Genomic DNA, 15,434 nt, shown 5'->3' on the forward strand with positions numbered 1-15,434 from the left:
TGACAAGAACATTTCATCTTTAAAACAAAATGTGTTCTTAGGAGGAAAAGGACTCCTGGATGTTCAGCCTCATTGGGTGTCTGCTCTAGCATGGCCAGAAGAAGGACCAACTGCAACCTGGACAGGAGACTCTCCAGAATTACTGCTTGTAGGTCGTATGGATGGATCTCTTGGGCTGATTGAAGTTTTAGACATTTCCACCATGCACAGAGTTGAACTGGAGCACTGCTACAGAAAGGATGGTAGGCAACTGCTGATGACCAGTTTCTAAGGTTTTAAAAAACATTATGTCTTGAAGCCCCAATTCCTTGGAGCAGTTGTCTTGACAGAACTCTACACAGGTGTGTAAGTGGGAATTTTAGTTGCAACCATCATCTGAAGTGACTCTTCTGACCATAGTTACACCAACCATGGTTCTGCAGTAATCTGATTTGTGTTCAGCTGAGGTTTGCGTTGATGCCCATTTCGTGCAAAATCAAGATTTAAGCTGGAATAGACAGGAAAGAGGGAGTTACTTTGGAGCATGGGTTCCCCATGCCAGCTCCTCATTTGCAAACTATGGCCTGCAGGGAGCTCAGTGTTACATCTGCACCTGGTCCCTGATTCTCACTAGCGTCATTCACTGAGGCCCCATTTGGCTGATCTTGCATTTCTTATTTATGACCTCTAATACCCTGTGTTGCACAATATTCTCAGTTCCTTAACTGATAATATTTATGACTACCCATTACAGAAGCAACATGGACATTTACTTTCCATCTCCTGGAAAAATATTGAACCACCCAGTAAGTACCAGCCCTTGCTTTTGGAAAGTTCTGGGCACTTAGGCTTGGGTCCTAAGGTAAGTTAACTTAAGGAAGTTCACCGAAGGAAAGTTTACTGTCCCCTCTTCTCCCTGTAGCCCCTGTGCCCTCTAAAAAGCCTCTCTGGAGGGTCAGGGGCCCTTCCTGAACAAGATGGGATGGGTGGAGGGGAGGGGAAATTTGTCCTTTCTTGAACTTCCTTAAATTAACTTATCTTCAGATCCAAGCTTGATTGTGTGCAATTCCACCCTCCCCCAATAGCTCCCTCATGGCCCATCCAACATTGGAGGGTCTGGGACCCCTCCTGAATAGAGAGGCGTTTGGGGAGATGCAGTGGGCTGCTGGGGGAAGGAGGCTGGAGTCTTCCGTGAACTTCCTTCCGTTACCCTATCTTAGGGTTAGCCCTAACCCTTTAGTCTTCAAGTAAATTCTCTAGTAGAATTGGTAGTGATGGGCACATTATAAGATCCTCCTGAACATGCACAGTATTCTTATTGCTTTTCTACAGGACAAAGTGGTTTGATTATAATGGAATATCCAAATTAAGTCATGTATCAATATTTTTCTGGTTTGCATCCATAGTGTCTGTTACCTGCCTTGCCTGGTTTAGTGAAGACAAACCTTTTGCGATTGGTTATTTGGATGGGAAACTACTCATTGGCACAAAAGAGCCACTTGAGAAAGGAGGAATTGTTTTAGTTGATGCTCACAAGGTAATGCCAAATGCTCACATTCACCTGCCTAAGATTTAAATGTACATGCACAGGTTTGAAACCAAAGGACTCTTAGAAGCCTCATGCCCAGCCTCACAACTATGTTCTAAACAAAAGCCTGGTTTGCTCCAGAGCTGTCCACTCTTAAGGGACGCCACTGCACCTTTTCTGGAGTTGTATTAAATCCTAATCATTTCTGGATTTTAAAAATTATGTTATGGAAGTGCATCTGAAGGTTTGTACTTCTGCGCTAGTCACACTGATGTTAAAGAATGTTTTTCTCTGTATTTAAGATCACAGATTAAATGTATGTACGCATTTATTACGTTTTTAAACCACCTAATAACCAAAGTTCTCTGGGTGGTATACAGTTTAAAAGCACAAAATACGAAATAACAACAAAATCAGCAGCGGTAGATAAAACTAAAAGTAAAACCAGCAGCAGGATTAAAACAGTGCAGCGATCTAAAAGCACTAAAAGTAGTTCTTAAAATGCCTGGGGAGAAGAAAACTCTTCATCTGATGCCAAAAGCAGTATGATGTAAAGCACCAGGCAAGCCTCCCTGGCGAGACCATTCGATCGTCAGTGCCCCCACCGAAAAGGACCTTTCTCTGGATCCTAGTAATGTCATTTAGTTTTTGTAGACATTTCAAACAATCTTTGTGAAAGAAACCCTTTCTTTTAAAGAAGCAAAATCTGATTCTGACTAAAGATACTCTGCATGATGTTTTGCAGACTTGGCCTGACAGCCTTGCTAGCTGTGTGGGCCCCTGTCAAGCCCTTGGCTCAGCACCCTCCCCTTGGGGGCTGCTGCTGCTGTCGTCACTGTCATCATCTGTGGTGTCACTATTTTGTGAAATGCGGCAAGGGATTTGTTGGCACTTCCTTCCCCCGTGATCCTCCAGACCCTTTCCTGTAGGTATGGGAGGGGTCAGAACAGTAGGACGAGTAGATATACAGTTCATGTGAATGAGTTGAATTCAGCTGACCTGGGAATGGTCAGGTATGCGGTGCAGTTTCACTCTTTTCCGGGAATGGCCCAGAGTAGCACACAGGCTTATGGATGTTCTGGCTGCCTCCTTAAACACAAGACCCATTCTCCCATAAGTATCCTCTAGAATCCAGAGAGTGGGAAAAGAAGAAGAGTTCACTTGGCATCTGAGTGGCATAAAATGCTATTTTTGTGCTGGCAGACTCTTTGCGGCGTTTTCACAGTGGGGGACAGCAGGTTCACAAGACTGGCGTGGAGGTGTGCGCTAGGTGCATATCGTTGCGCAAGACCCAGAGAAGCATTCAAGTTGTCTTCGCTTCTTCTGTCTCATGTTAAAGGAGGTAGCTACGTTTCAAATGAAACTCATCAGTTAGCCCTCTTGTTGTATACTGATGCTATTATATGTGTTCTTGCTACTCAAATTTTTCAGGACACCATTGTCAACATGAAATGGGATCCGACTGGAAAGATTCTCATGACGTGTGCCAAGGAAGAGTCGGTCAAGCTCTGGGGACACATGGGGGGCTGCTGGCGGCATCTGTACTCCCTTTCTCACCAGGCGGTTGTGAACACCATCGCCTGGTGCAGCCTCCCAGGGAAAGGCTCAAAGCTGCAGCTCTTGCTGGCTACGTAAGTTGAAATTTTTGCTGAAATTCTTTGGCTCACCTCTGTAACGGGCTGTTACACTATTTAGTAGATTAAGCTTATATAGTATCAATTTATTTTATATTTATTTATTTATTTATTAATTATATTTTTAATCTGCCCAATAAGTTTTCTGGGCCGACTATAAACAGTTAAAAGATTAAAATGTCATACAAACTGTTACAAATATAAAATACAATACAAATATGTAAAAGAACAGAATACGGTACGGTACATTCAGCACAGGAATAGATAGCCATAAAAATATAGAACTAGCTCCTAAAACATCAGGGAGAAAAGGAAAGGTCTTTACCTGGCGCCAAAAAAATAACTGTGTAGGTGCCAAGCAAACCTTTGGGGAAGAGATTCCTGTAGCCATGCACCTTGCTTCCTTCGGCAGGGGCACCCAGAGGAGAGCCTCCAAAGATGACCTAAGGGTCCAAGCAGCTACATGTGGGAGGAGGCGTCCCATTAGGAACTCTGGTCCCAAGCCGTTTAGGGCTTTAAAGATCAACACCAACGCTCTGAATTGTGCTTGGAAACAGACTGGAAGCTGGAGCAGTTGACGAAACACTGGCATCACGTGATCATATCAGCCAGTCCCAGTTAGTAGCCTAGCAGCTCTGTTTTGAACTAACTGAAGTTTCTGTGAATCATCTTCAGAAATAGCCCCAAATCCACACATTGCAGTAGTCCAACCTGGAGGTTACCAGAACATGAATGACTGCCACCAGGTTGTCTCAACATCAACACACAAATGTGCCTTTTCATGGATTTCTGGGACATTTTTCTGTTTTTGCTTATTTTAAAAATGACTATTGCTTAAACATAAAAATGTGAACTCCCTATCGCCGCTGTATATATTTTTTATCCAAATGATTCTGCATACTTTCCACTAAATGAGAAGTAAAAGAATTGAGACATGCTATCATAATGTTGGACACAAAGTGCATAGTTTCACAGTCTTCTGCCAATAGCTGTGCCATGTTTCTACAATAGCAGCAGGAAGAACCCATCATCTGTGGTGCCCCTCACTTGGACACCAGGTGGAAGGAGGGAGTTCCCTCTGCTATTGACTCCTACCTGCTACCTGTATGGCATTGACAAAATGCTGAGAATACAGTTGGAAAGATCATTGGCCTGGGTGATTTCTAGTGATTAAAAAAAGAAAAAAGAAACACTTTTTAAAGGAAAAGTGATAGATTGCATGTTACCCTATATGCTCTACTTTGTTGACTGGTGTATTGTAGCTTTTCAGTACAGCTTTTCTTAACTTTTGTTTAGAGGATGCCAGAATGGGTTGCTTTGCGTTTGGACTGTTCCACAAGATGAGCTGGTCTTACTGCAGTCCAGTCTAAATTGTTCTGAAGGATGGTGGGATGAGGAAGCCAACGGCAAGGTAAAGATAGCTGGTGGCAAGAGGGAAGGAAAGGCTCCAGCCTCTTGATGGGAGTTGTAGTCCAACATATCTGGAGAGCATCAGGCTGGGGAAGGCTGAATAATGCACATTAGTTGAAGAAGCTGCCACATTTCCAAGTATTTGAGTGTGTATGTATATTGTGCGGGGAGGTTATAGAGGACAAGGTTAGCTCCTGTTATGTCACATAGTTGTAGTAAAAGTGTTTGACATTTTTCTTAATCGATAAGATACCCTGAGAATGAAATTTAATTTCCAGGATGCATTCAGGAAACTAGCAGAAACCAAGTGCATTTATCAACTGAAAGGGCACATTACGCCCGTTCGGACGGTGGCCTTCAGTTCTGATGGACTGACCTTAGTGTCCGGTGGACTTGGTGGGCTTATGAACATCTGGTCTCTACGGGTAAGCAAACATGGGTGTGTAAGGAAACTGAAGCAAAGCCTAATTCCAGTAATTCTTTCAAATACATTTGCTCTTATAATGTTTCTACTTTGGCATGTAAGTTTGCGCCCAGTCTAAAGATCAGGAAATAATTTAAAATAAATTGGTGTTGGGTTGAAAAATGCTAATTTTATTGATCATGGGGATACAACTACATGTCCTTAAATCAGCTTTTGTGGGTTTATGCTTTCTTTTTAGGATGGCTCTGTTTTACAGAGTGTTGTGATAGGTTCTGGAGCTATTCAGACTACTGTATGGATCCCTGAGGTTGGAGTAGCTGCTTGTTCTAGTAGATCAAAGGTATTATTCATTTTGTCTGAATAAAAAGTCTTACATGTCTGTCTCCTCTCCACTGTGGGCATGGTCTAGCCCACGTTTAGCATGTGTAACCTTTGTTTGAATTTCTACTCATTTATTTTTATTTATTGTACTTTTAAACCACCCAATAATCGAAGTTCTCTAGGTGGTATACAGTCAATTAAAACAATGCGCTATAAACATTAAAACAAAAAATAAAAACAGTGCAAAATAAACCAAGATAAAATGAGCAGCAAAGAATAAAACCACTACAACATAATGACTGGGTTCACACATCATGCTAAGCCATGGTGGGTTGTTATCATGGGTAGTTTAGTGTGACATCCTAACCCAGAGTGTTCTTTCCGTCCCGGGTTGTTTTTCTCAAACAAGCCACCCTGAGAACCCATGGCTTGTAGTAGGGCTACTTAGGGTGGCTTGTCATGACGTCACAACCTGGCAGGGTGATTTTATCATGGGTTGTCAGGAATGGCTAGAGATCTGCCGACAAGAGCAGCAAAAAGAAACCCTGCTGTTCCTCACGATATTGCTAGTGCTGCCATCATTCTCCCTCATCCCTTCTCAGCACCCTCTGCCTCAGTATGGATTTTTTAAAAAAAATTCATAGAAATCTTGAAGAAAAGACACTGGAGAGTGTCCCAGATGGGAAAAAAAATATTTCTGATCCTGTGCAAGTGTGCAGGAGTGAATGTCTGTTGCTAGGAATTTTGTGTAATTTCCCCCTCAGTTTTAGGGCCTTGAGATTTGCACAATTTCCCCCTCCATTTTAATGCTCTGCCATGAAATTTGCATATTTTTAGTGATCTGCTTCACTTGTCTGCATTGAATTCTGCACATCTTTACCCTCTCAGTCCCTGTTCTGCCTTGAAATTCGCATATGTTTAGCAGTCCCAATCACTGCCCTGTAATCTTCATGTACATCTGACAGCTAGCAATGGAGACCAGTAGAGGAAAGTGACAAGCACGAAGCACGGTGGGTGGGTGGAGCTGAAAGCAGCTGGTGGCTGCAGGAGAGTTGGGGCTGTTAGTATGTTTGGCTAAATAGCAGACAGGTGGTCTTGTGCAGTTGCACGAGACCCCAAAAAATAACAATTGCGAACCCATTCCTGGGTTCATAAAGACTCAGAAAATTATTTCCTTTTTGCAATCTTACGCGGTGGGGTGGGTGGGTAGTTTAGCTCAGGAAGCACAGAAGTGAAGGATTGATTTGAGAAGGACATTGACAACAGGCTTTGCTGGACTCAGTAGCAGACAGGCGGTGTTGCTGTCCTGCGCACTTGCGCAAGACCCATAAAATAAAAAATAAGCACTTAGAAACATGAATCCCTTTGGTGATCTGATGTGGGGGAAAGGAGTTTCCCTCGTGAGCTGACAACCCCAGCAGACCAGTTGCAGAAAGTGTGCTGATGTAGGAAACGAGGATTTCTCTCACAAAGGCCCCTGGGATAGGTGCTGGCAGTGGCCTGGAGAACTGAGAGGGACTGAGGGAGAAACAAGTCACAGCTAGTGGGTGATGGTCTGTTGGGAGTAATGGACAAGCCACCTACCCACTGTGGCTTATTCTTAGAGTGGCTTAGCGTGACATGCAAATTCGCCCAACAAAACCAAACAAAGACCAGCAGCAGAACAGAGTACTAAAAGCACTAAAACAGTTATTTAAATACCTGGGAGAACAAGAAGATCTTTACCTGGTGCGGGAAAGGCCATCAGGTAGATGCCAAGTGAGCTTCTTTGAGGGGGAGCGTTCCACAAAGGAGAGTTCCACAAAGTGCTCTCACACTTGGATTGCTGCATTGGATCGCTGCATTGGATCGCAGACCAAGTAGTGTTGTGTCTTCATAGCCAGAAGTGTATAAATGCTGGTGGTGGCATTTATACACTTGGGTCATATTCTTAACTAACCTCGTTTCTAAGCTGTCATCTGATAGAGGATTTATAGAGGAAATATTGGCAGTGTACTTGTAAGTGGGGCCAGCTGCTCTCAGACTTCTCACGTGGCATTTTTAGATCCACGCTGGATCTAACAAGCCACTTGCCCAGAACGTGCATCGTGGCTGTAGCATCACTGCTGCTGTTCTCCAGAACATCCTTACAACTCCTTTTTGGGTTTCTGTGCAGCTTTGCAAATCAGTGAGGATTTTTTTCTCCTGAAACTTGAAAATCTCAGTTCCTAGAATTTTGCAGAACCAGCAGTGGTCAGTTACTCATATAGAACTTTACCAAGAGCATTTATTTCCTACATAAATGGCAATTATTGTTTAGAAAAAGAATTCAAACTGTTTGCCTTTAGTTTCTAATGAACGATGGAGTGAATGCAATTGGAAGTATTAACATAGTTTTCTTGTGCTCGCAACACAATGTTTTACATATTTTTGTTAACGTATTTTGCATTAATAGATGATTGATACATTTGAGCATCATTAAATCACAATATAGAACAGTCTCCTTAATGACAAATATCAGAAGGTCACCTATGTTGCTTGGTTGAAACAAAAGCAGCGCTCTTGTTCTGGCATTTTAAAGATTAATAGATTTAGGTTGCAAACGTGTATCAATTTATTTGGAAGTAAGTCCCACTGAATTCAGTGGGACTTATGTCTGAGCAGGCATCTGAGTAGATTGTGCTGTTCAAGACTAACACTTCATGCATCTGGGCTCTAGTCCATAAAAGTGTCTGCCACAAAACAATTGGTTAGTCTTTAAGGTCCTATAAGACTCTGCTATTTAATCTTCTTAATACATTCAAAATAAAGAAGGAAAAAAAGAAGAGGAAACCCTCACAACTTGCACTGTAAGCAGCCAGTATGGGTGCACAAGTTGTTAACAATAAACGAGAGCAGGTGCATTTATGTATAGCTCATATATATCTATGTTTGCAAAAGTCAGTAAACAGTAAACAAGCTATTATTAAAAGTTTGCATTTTTCTTCATACTTTTCTGAATTGGGCATTTTTAAATTTTTAATCAGGACGTGCTGGTGGTGAATTGCACATCCGAATGGATTTCTTCCAACCATGTCCTTGCAACATGTAGGACAGCTTTGAAACAACAGGGTATTATTGGATTAAACACGGCCCCTTGCATGAGAGCTTTCCTAGAACGTCTGCCCATAATGCTTCAGGAACAATATGCTTATGAAAAGGTGAGAGAACTTGGATAAGGTCACCTGTTAAGACTAGATAGCTGTAAAGTGCTGTTGAACTCTGCACAGTACGTAGTTAACATGTTTTTAACATAAGATCTTTGCAGAAATGCTTGTTTCTAGATTTATCTAGCATGGTTTTATCTCTCATACTGTCATAGATATCTGTCTTATTTATCATACTACTCCTGGTTCTCCAGTCTCTATTTAAGAAGAGAAAGCCTATGAAATTTATCATCTCTGGCATTACTGGGATATAAGCAAAGTATTTCGCCAGTTTATTGTTGCTTTTTAGCCAAGTAACTTGCTTCTGTATAAGCGTTTGATACAGAAAGAATTTGCTGTCAGGTTTAACTGCCATGGTTACCATAGTTTAGTTAAGCTAACAAAAGTTAGACCTCTTGCCCTGATCAATGTAAAAGGTCATCTTAGGTTAAATTAATATGCCGTTCTTTCAGTCCTTTCCACTTGGACCTTTTTACTAGGAAGGTATTCAGAAAAAATTGAGGGACTGGGGAGCATGGGGGAGCTTTATTAGTCATATCAATTTGGGTCCGTCCGTCCCCCAAGAACTCAGTGAACTTTGAGGGCATCTCTGTTCACTGTTAGGCTCAGAAATGAGAACACACAAGTTTACTTAAACTGTTTAAGAGACATTAGCACCCTTCACACAATTAACAGAACTTCCAAATAAGTACATTCTGGATTGAGGTAGTAGCAGAAAGCCAAGGGTTACCAGTTTGTTTGGATCTGTGACCTTGTGTGTACACTTAAACAGTGAATGTTGGCTTTTCTCTCTCCCAGCCCTACGTGGTCTGTGGAGACCAGCTGGTTCACAGTCCGTACATGCAGTGCTTGGCCTCGCTTGCAGTGGGGCTTCATCTGGATCAACTCCTGTGCAACCCGCCAGTCCCACCTCATCACCAGACCTGCCTCCCAGATCCGTTGACCTGGAATCCTATGGAATGGGCCTGGCTGGAATGCTTCTCAACTACAATCAAAGCTGCTGAAGCTCTGGCCAAGGGAGCCACCTTCCCAGAATCCTTTACAGTCCCAGACCTGGAGCCTGTGCCAGAGGACGAACTTGCCCTCCTTATGGTAAAATGCGCTGTGTGGTGTTACCACAGAAGAGCCTATAGGAACCAGCACTTGGGGATGGGGTGGTTTTGTTTAAGGGGTCCCGAATCATAAAAGAAAACAACTGCTTATTCTCCCTCTCCCAGCCAGGGAACCATTTTTCATGTTACTATCAACACAAAGCCCAGCTTACTCTTAGGACATAATATTGATTTATGTTTTATATTTTTAATCCATCTAATAACCCATGTTTTCTTATTAAAAGTAATAATAATAATAATACTTTTGCATTGTCAAAGTATTTCATATACTGGAATGCTTAAAACACCCCTGTAAGGTAGGTCAGTATTATCCCCCTGTTGCAGATGTGAGGCTGACAATTTGAGAGGTGTGGGCAGAGATTGGATGAAACATCTCCTTTGAACTGACCCTTTACATGGAGAGGGGAGCGAAATATTGCTTCCAGCTTTCCACACATTCCTGCAGGGACAGAATGTTCAGATACAGCCTGCGTGCATTAGGCCAGAATTGCACGGGTGATTACTGGATTTTTTTCCTGGGGAATCAGCTGTATGATTTTACCATAATTGAATGTTCTGCCCATGTGGACATGTGGAGATATTGAAGGTGGGGCAAGCATGCTCTCATTCCCTTCTTTGTGATGGACTGGATTGGAGCAGAAGAATCGTCCAGTCCAGCCCAAATGGGCTTGCCTTAACCTAGCATGTTCATGACTGAAGTGAAATTTGTACTGGCAACCTTCTAGCTCTCACTTCTAGCTCTCTGCTACATTAGCCATCATGCATTCCTTCTAACCACTGTGTCTCACTAGCTTTGAGGCTGTCTCATACCGGTCTCTGAGGGATGAGTGACCCAGAATCACTTCCCATTGTCCAGTTACATAAGCTGTAAAGCAGGGATTCTGCAAGCTGACTGAGCGACCCTGGGTCATTCACTGAGTCTCAGCCAAGCCTACCTCACAGGGCTGTTTGAGGATAAAAGGGGGGAAAGCCCTCAACACACCACCCTGAGTTTCTTGGAAGGATGATGGAATATAAAAGCAAGTGATGGTGGATTCACAGAAGTTCTCCTTCCCTCCCCATCAGAGATCAAGTTCTGTAGCAGTGCTTCTTGAAATGGGACTTGCCTGAAAATTACTGAAACCACTTGTAAACTAATTCCAAATAAGCCCAACTTTCCCCCTCTGCATCAGAAAACAAATATCACATCCATAGTTAACAGTGAACAAATTTTATATTTTATTTTTAATGTTAAATGTTAATATAGTTATATATAGGCAGTATGCATTTGAATATTATTTAAGCATGATATATGGCTCCTAATTCAATGGGTCACAAGATCATCGTTCAGATTTGGCCAGTCAACATTGTTCAGGGTTGACAGATCAATGCAGTTCACAGTTCAGATTAAGCAAATTAACACAGTTGAAAAGATGCTGTGTAGAGAAGCCTCTGAGAAGGATGCGGCTGTTATGTTAGGGTTAGGGTTAGGGGAGCCCTATTGAACAGAAGTGGGGTAACATCTGAGTGAGCATGCATGGCGTGGGTCTAGAAACTGGCACCTCTGCCCTGTCCAAGATGAGCAGCTGCCTTGGCCAGTGCAAAATGCAGCTGGCAGGGGGCGTGCTCATGCTGCTGCTGCAGGTCTTGCCTCCCCACTGCCTCATGTGCTTGCCTCCCGCAGCTGAGCGTGATGCGCAGGGGCTCCGCAAGTGTTGGTGTGCTGCTCTTAGGTTTCTGCTTCTGGCACGTGGGAAAAGCCCCTCAAATTGCAACCCGCCCAGGAATATATTGCAGTCCCCCAGTGGGTTGGAACCCGGTTTGAGAGTAGCTGTTCTATAGGGTTTTGAAACACATAGAAACAGGTGCTCAGAGAGCAGAAGGGTCCTAGGAGGAGACTGCGCCATTTCTGGGTTTGGCCCTGATAGACTTACTCCGTATTTTGTAGGATAATGGCAAATGGATCAATGGGATGGATGAGCAGATTATGTCCTGGGCAACATCACGGCCTGAGGTTAGTAAAGTGGATGGTGGATTTAAAACTGTCCAGTGCCGAAGCCCCATTCTGAAAATCCTCTTGTGCCGATTCTTAGGACTGGCACCTTGGTGGAAAATGTGACGTGTATCTGTGGGGAGCCGGGAGGCATGGGCAGCTAGCAGAGGCCGGGAGAAACGTCATGGTGCCCATCTCAGCGTCGTCATTCTCGCAAGCTCAGCAGGTAACAACATGAAGGCTTTCCTTATCTCTCTGTCCATAACTGACTGACCAAAGCTGTTGTTGGTGACAGTTTGATTCAACAGCAGGAACGTTTGGAAGTCAAACCATTAATCATACAAACCACCTTGGGTAGTATTTCATAATTGTAGGCAACAAATAGAAAGAGGTATGTGTCTGGATTTCTGTACCTCATATTTTCACATATTTCGAGGCTGGAGGTTATTTAAGCAGAGGCTGGGAGGCCATCTGGCAGGATGCTGTAGCAGCATCCTGCATTGCAGAGCCTGAAGGTTTAAGCAGGGGGTTGGACTACATGATCTCTAAGGACCCTTGCAACTCCATGATTCTGTGGTTATCATAAGCCTCCTTACATATTTAATGGTCAATGTGCAAGTTAGGAACAGGCCAAGCTTGCTGTATTTTGTGTTCATGCCTCTTTGCTGGTTGTAAGACCTTTGTTGTTTTTGTTTTTAAATTAAGTGTTTTAATTTTCCCTTTAATTACATAGGTAATTTGTGGCCAAAACTGTACATTTGTGATTCAAGCTAATGGAACGGTTTTGGCGTGTGGTGAAGGGAGTTATGGTCGGTTGGGACAAGGAAACTCAGATGATCTTCATGTGCTCACTGTTATTTCAGCACTGCAAGGTAAAAAGAAAACATATATACTGCAGTTGAATTTTAGGCATAATCCATCGCCCATTGTTTTTAATGGAATGAGATGGTTTCGTTTTTTGTTTGGCATCAGGTTTCATATCAGGAGCTAAATATGCAGCGATCTGCTCTCTCACAACGTATAGGTTTAATTAACACCACCACCAAGCACTTTCTATCAGCTTCCTATATTTGACAAATTGATTTTGTTATGTTTGTTGGGACGCTTTATGTAGTTTAATTAGTGATATTCCTAAAATCTCTTCCCAGAGCAGAAGATCAAGTAAACCTATGGATAGTGTTGATAGCCACAGGACAACAGCTCTGTAGGCTAGTAGTAGGTATCCTCATATTACAGAGTAGCAGCTGATCCTGAGAGGGCGGGTTGCCTGGGCTCACAGCTCATGCCTTTTAGCTGCTGCACTACACTGCTGTATATGTAAAAAGAGTTCCACCTGTAGTACTCTAGCTTGTAACTTTATCAGACATTTGGCTAATGAGCTACTTATCCTTTGGAATGATTCTGCTCCTTATTCTGCTTTTACTGAAGGTTTCGTTGTGACCCAGCTGGTGACATCTTGTGGATCTGATGGGCATTCCATGGCTTTGACAGAGAGTGGCGAAGTTTTCAGCTGGGGGGATGGAGATTATGGCAAACTGGGCCATGGAAACAGTGACCGGCAACGCCGACCGAGACAGATAGAGGCTTTGCAAGGAGAAGAAGTGGTGCAGGTTTAAGGCGAAATTTATTTCTTCATATATTTCATGTAGATTAGATGCCACATCAACTTAGTAGCCTCTTACAGGCATCGATGGAGTCTTTAATCTGAATTTAGGACGGTTGGGTAATGCGATGAAGTTCCTTTTTACCTAGCCAAGGGTAGACTAGGTATTATCCTCCCCATGGGACAGCCACTAAAAACAGTAGCCCCGTCTTCCCCATCTCCCCAATAATGCTTAGGCACAGTTGTCTTTGCAGTTTCTCTTTCAGTGGCAGCCACTCAAGGGGATTAGAGACAGACAAATGCACAACATGTTCGCTGTGCTTAAAACACCAGGCACAGGATGAGGGCATCTGCTTCTTTGTACTAGGGCAGAAGATGGGCATAGGAAAACTTAGCCACACACCCCCACCCCACCGAGAATACAGGCGACTTTGTACAAACATGTTTGTAAGCCACCTTGTACTGTGTAAACTGCTTTTGGGAATTTTTGTTGCTGAAAAGCAGCCTATAAATATTCAAACTAAATGGTGGGGTGGGGATAAGTGGGAGAACTGGACACTGGGCTGCTGTTTTGGGCAGCAGCCTCCTCTCTGGCATAGTACCCAGTTCCGCTACGAGTCCATGACGTTACTGCCTGCTGTTGAAGCTAATCGGCTGACCCCCTGGGCATTGAGTACTTCCAGCGTGGTTGGAAACGTAGGGACCTGATGCAGAATCAGACTCTGTGTCTGTCTAGGCTGGTATTGTCTGCTCCGACCGGCAGCAAGGGCTCTCCAGAGTTTCAGCCAGAGAGGGCGTTCCCGGCCCTGCCTGAAGATGCTAGGGATCGAACGTGGGACCTTCTGCGTGTAAATCAGGTGCTCTACTCCTGAGCTACGGCCTTTCCCACAACAGCAGAACTGTATGAGATAGACTGAAAGCTAAAATTTTAATCCTGGAAGTGAAAAATGTATCCCTAGCACAGCAGGTGAATCATTCTCCAAAGGTTTGGGTCAGTAAGTGGAGAAAAGTTTTCTAAAATCTGAGAAAAGGTTTTACAGGTGAAGATTGCTACAAAGAATGTACTGGAGAAATCAAGGCCACAACTCAAATCATCTTCCTTTCTTGCAGCATCCAGGCCGTGTGTCCTATATGCTGTGTTAAACCCTGAATCTAAACAAGATTTGTAAAAACAGCCTTCACAATAGTGATTTGCTCTGATTTTATTTCCCAGATGTCTTGTGGCTTCAAACATTCAGCAGTGGTGACTGCAGATGGCAAACTGTTCACATTTGGAAACGGTGACTATGGTCGACTGGGACTAGGAAACACGTCCAACAAGAAGCTTCCTGAAAGAGTGACGGCACTAGAGGGCTATCAGATTGGAGAGGTCTGGCCTGGTTCATATAATTGCGCTCTTGCATGCTGGGCCCCAGTCTCCCAGAAATGTCTCCTCCAAACACCATTGAAACTACGTGGAATTGTCAAGACCTCTCGCATATCTCCTTCTCAATTCCAAATGGGATTTCAAAGGGGGCTGGTGGTCCTGGCAGATTACATTGAATATTTTGCATGTTTTGTATTCTAAGGCACAGGTATGGACAAGTATTACAAAAATGTCCTGGCCCACAAACAAACAACCCCCACTGTAGCCCAGCACTCCACATCCACCTATGTATACAAGGCAGTTTTGAGGCCTGGATCTGCCGAACTGCATGCCCAGAAGGAATTTTGATGTATCAAGTAGAAGCTGTTTGAGACTTGTGTGTTTTTGTTTGGGGCAAAAATCTAATTAAACGTTACTTTTCCGAACTAGGTTGCTTGTGGGCTAAACCACACCATAGTTGTGTCCACAGATGGCGCAATGGTTTGGGCCTTTGGTGATGGTGACTATGGGAAGCTGGGCTTGGGAAACTCAACCGCAAAATCCTCACCACAGGTTAGCACCCCCTGCATAATGTCTCCCATAACATCTCAGTGTATTTTCTGATTTTCCCCTTTACTATCAATGGTATGTTCTCTTGCCTATTGTTATAGTGATACAACTTGCTGTCTAACACTTATCTGCCTTGGACCTAAAAGTGGGAAGTTGACCTGAGCGAATGTATCTTAACATCCTGGTCCCATGCATGTTTACTTAGAAGTAAATCACATTGTATTTAGTAGGGCTTACTTCTAAACATTTACAATTGGGTTGACAAATCCAATCTAACGACTTAGAATCACATGCTCAGCGTTTAATCTGCATATAAGACTACCGAGGGCTAAAATGTGATGGTTAATGATG

General features: G+C 43.3%; 1 protein-coding gene across 9 annotated transcripts in view; it reads left to right on the top strand.

Annotated features, from left to right (window-relative positions):
• Window positions 1–15,434, top strand: part of HERC1 (HECT and RLD domain containing E3 ubiquitin protein ligase family member 1) — a 113,735-nt gene that overhangs the window by 87,518 nt on the left and 10,783 nt on the right. For 7 of the 9 annotated variants that reach the window (XM_084816648.1, XM_084816653.1, XM_084816650.1 and 4 more), the window contains exons 54-67: window positions 42–242; window positions 1,386–1,516; window positions 2,939–3,138; window positions 4,438–4,552; window positions 4,830–4,976; window positions 5,214–5,315; window positions 8,302–8,475; window positions 9,280–9,573; window positions 11,521–11,586; window positions 11,666–11,791; window positions 12,299–12,437; window positions 12,994–13,175; window positions 14,382–14,537; window positions 14,964–15,086. In XM_084816648.1, the coding sequence (XP_084672774.1) occupies window positions 42–242; window positions 1,386–1,516; window positions 2,939–3,138; window positions 4,438–4,552; window positions 4,830–4,976; window positions 5,214–5,315; window positions 8,302–8,475; window positions 9,280–9,573; window positions 11,521–11,586; window positions 11,666–11,791; window positions 12,299–12,437; window positions 12,994–13,175; window positions 14,382–14,537; window positions 14,964–15,086 (2,156 nt within the window). Of the gene's footprint in view, window positions 1–41; window positions 243–1,385; window positions 1,517–2,938; window positions 3,139–4,437; window positions 4,553–4,829; window positions 4,977–5,213; window positions 5,316–8,301; window positions 8,476–9,279; window positions 9,574–11,520; window positions 11,587–11,665; window positions 11,792–12,298; window positions 12,438–12,993; window positions 13,176–14,381; window positions 14,538–14,963; window positions 15,087–15,434 lie in introns of those variants that run through there. The other 2 variants (XM_084816654.1, XM_084816656.1) reach the window with 2 other exon arrangements.

This window comes from Heloderma suspectum, chromosome 11 (genome assembly GCF_057233095.1).
Source record: "Heloderma suspectum isolate Gila_16-S chromosome 11, 16-S_ref, whole genome shotgun sequence".
Lineage (NCBI taxonomy): Eukaryota > Metazoa > Chordata > Lepidosauria > Squamata > Helodermatidae > Heloderma > Heloderma suspectum.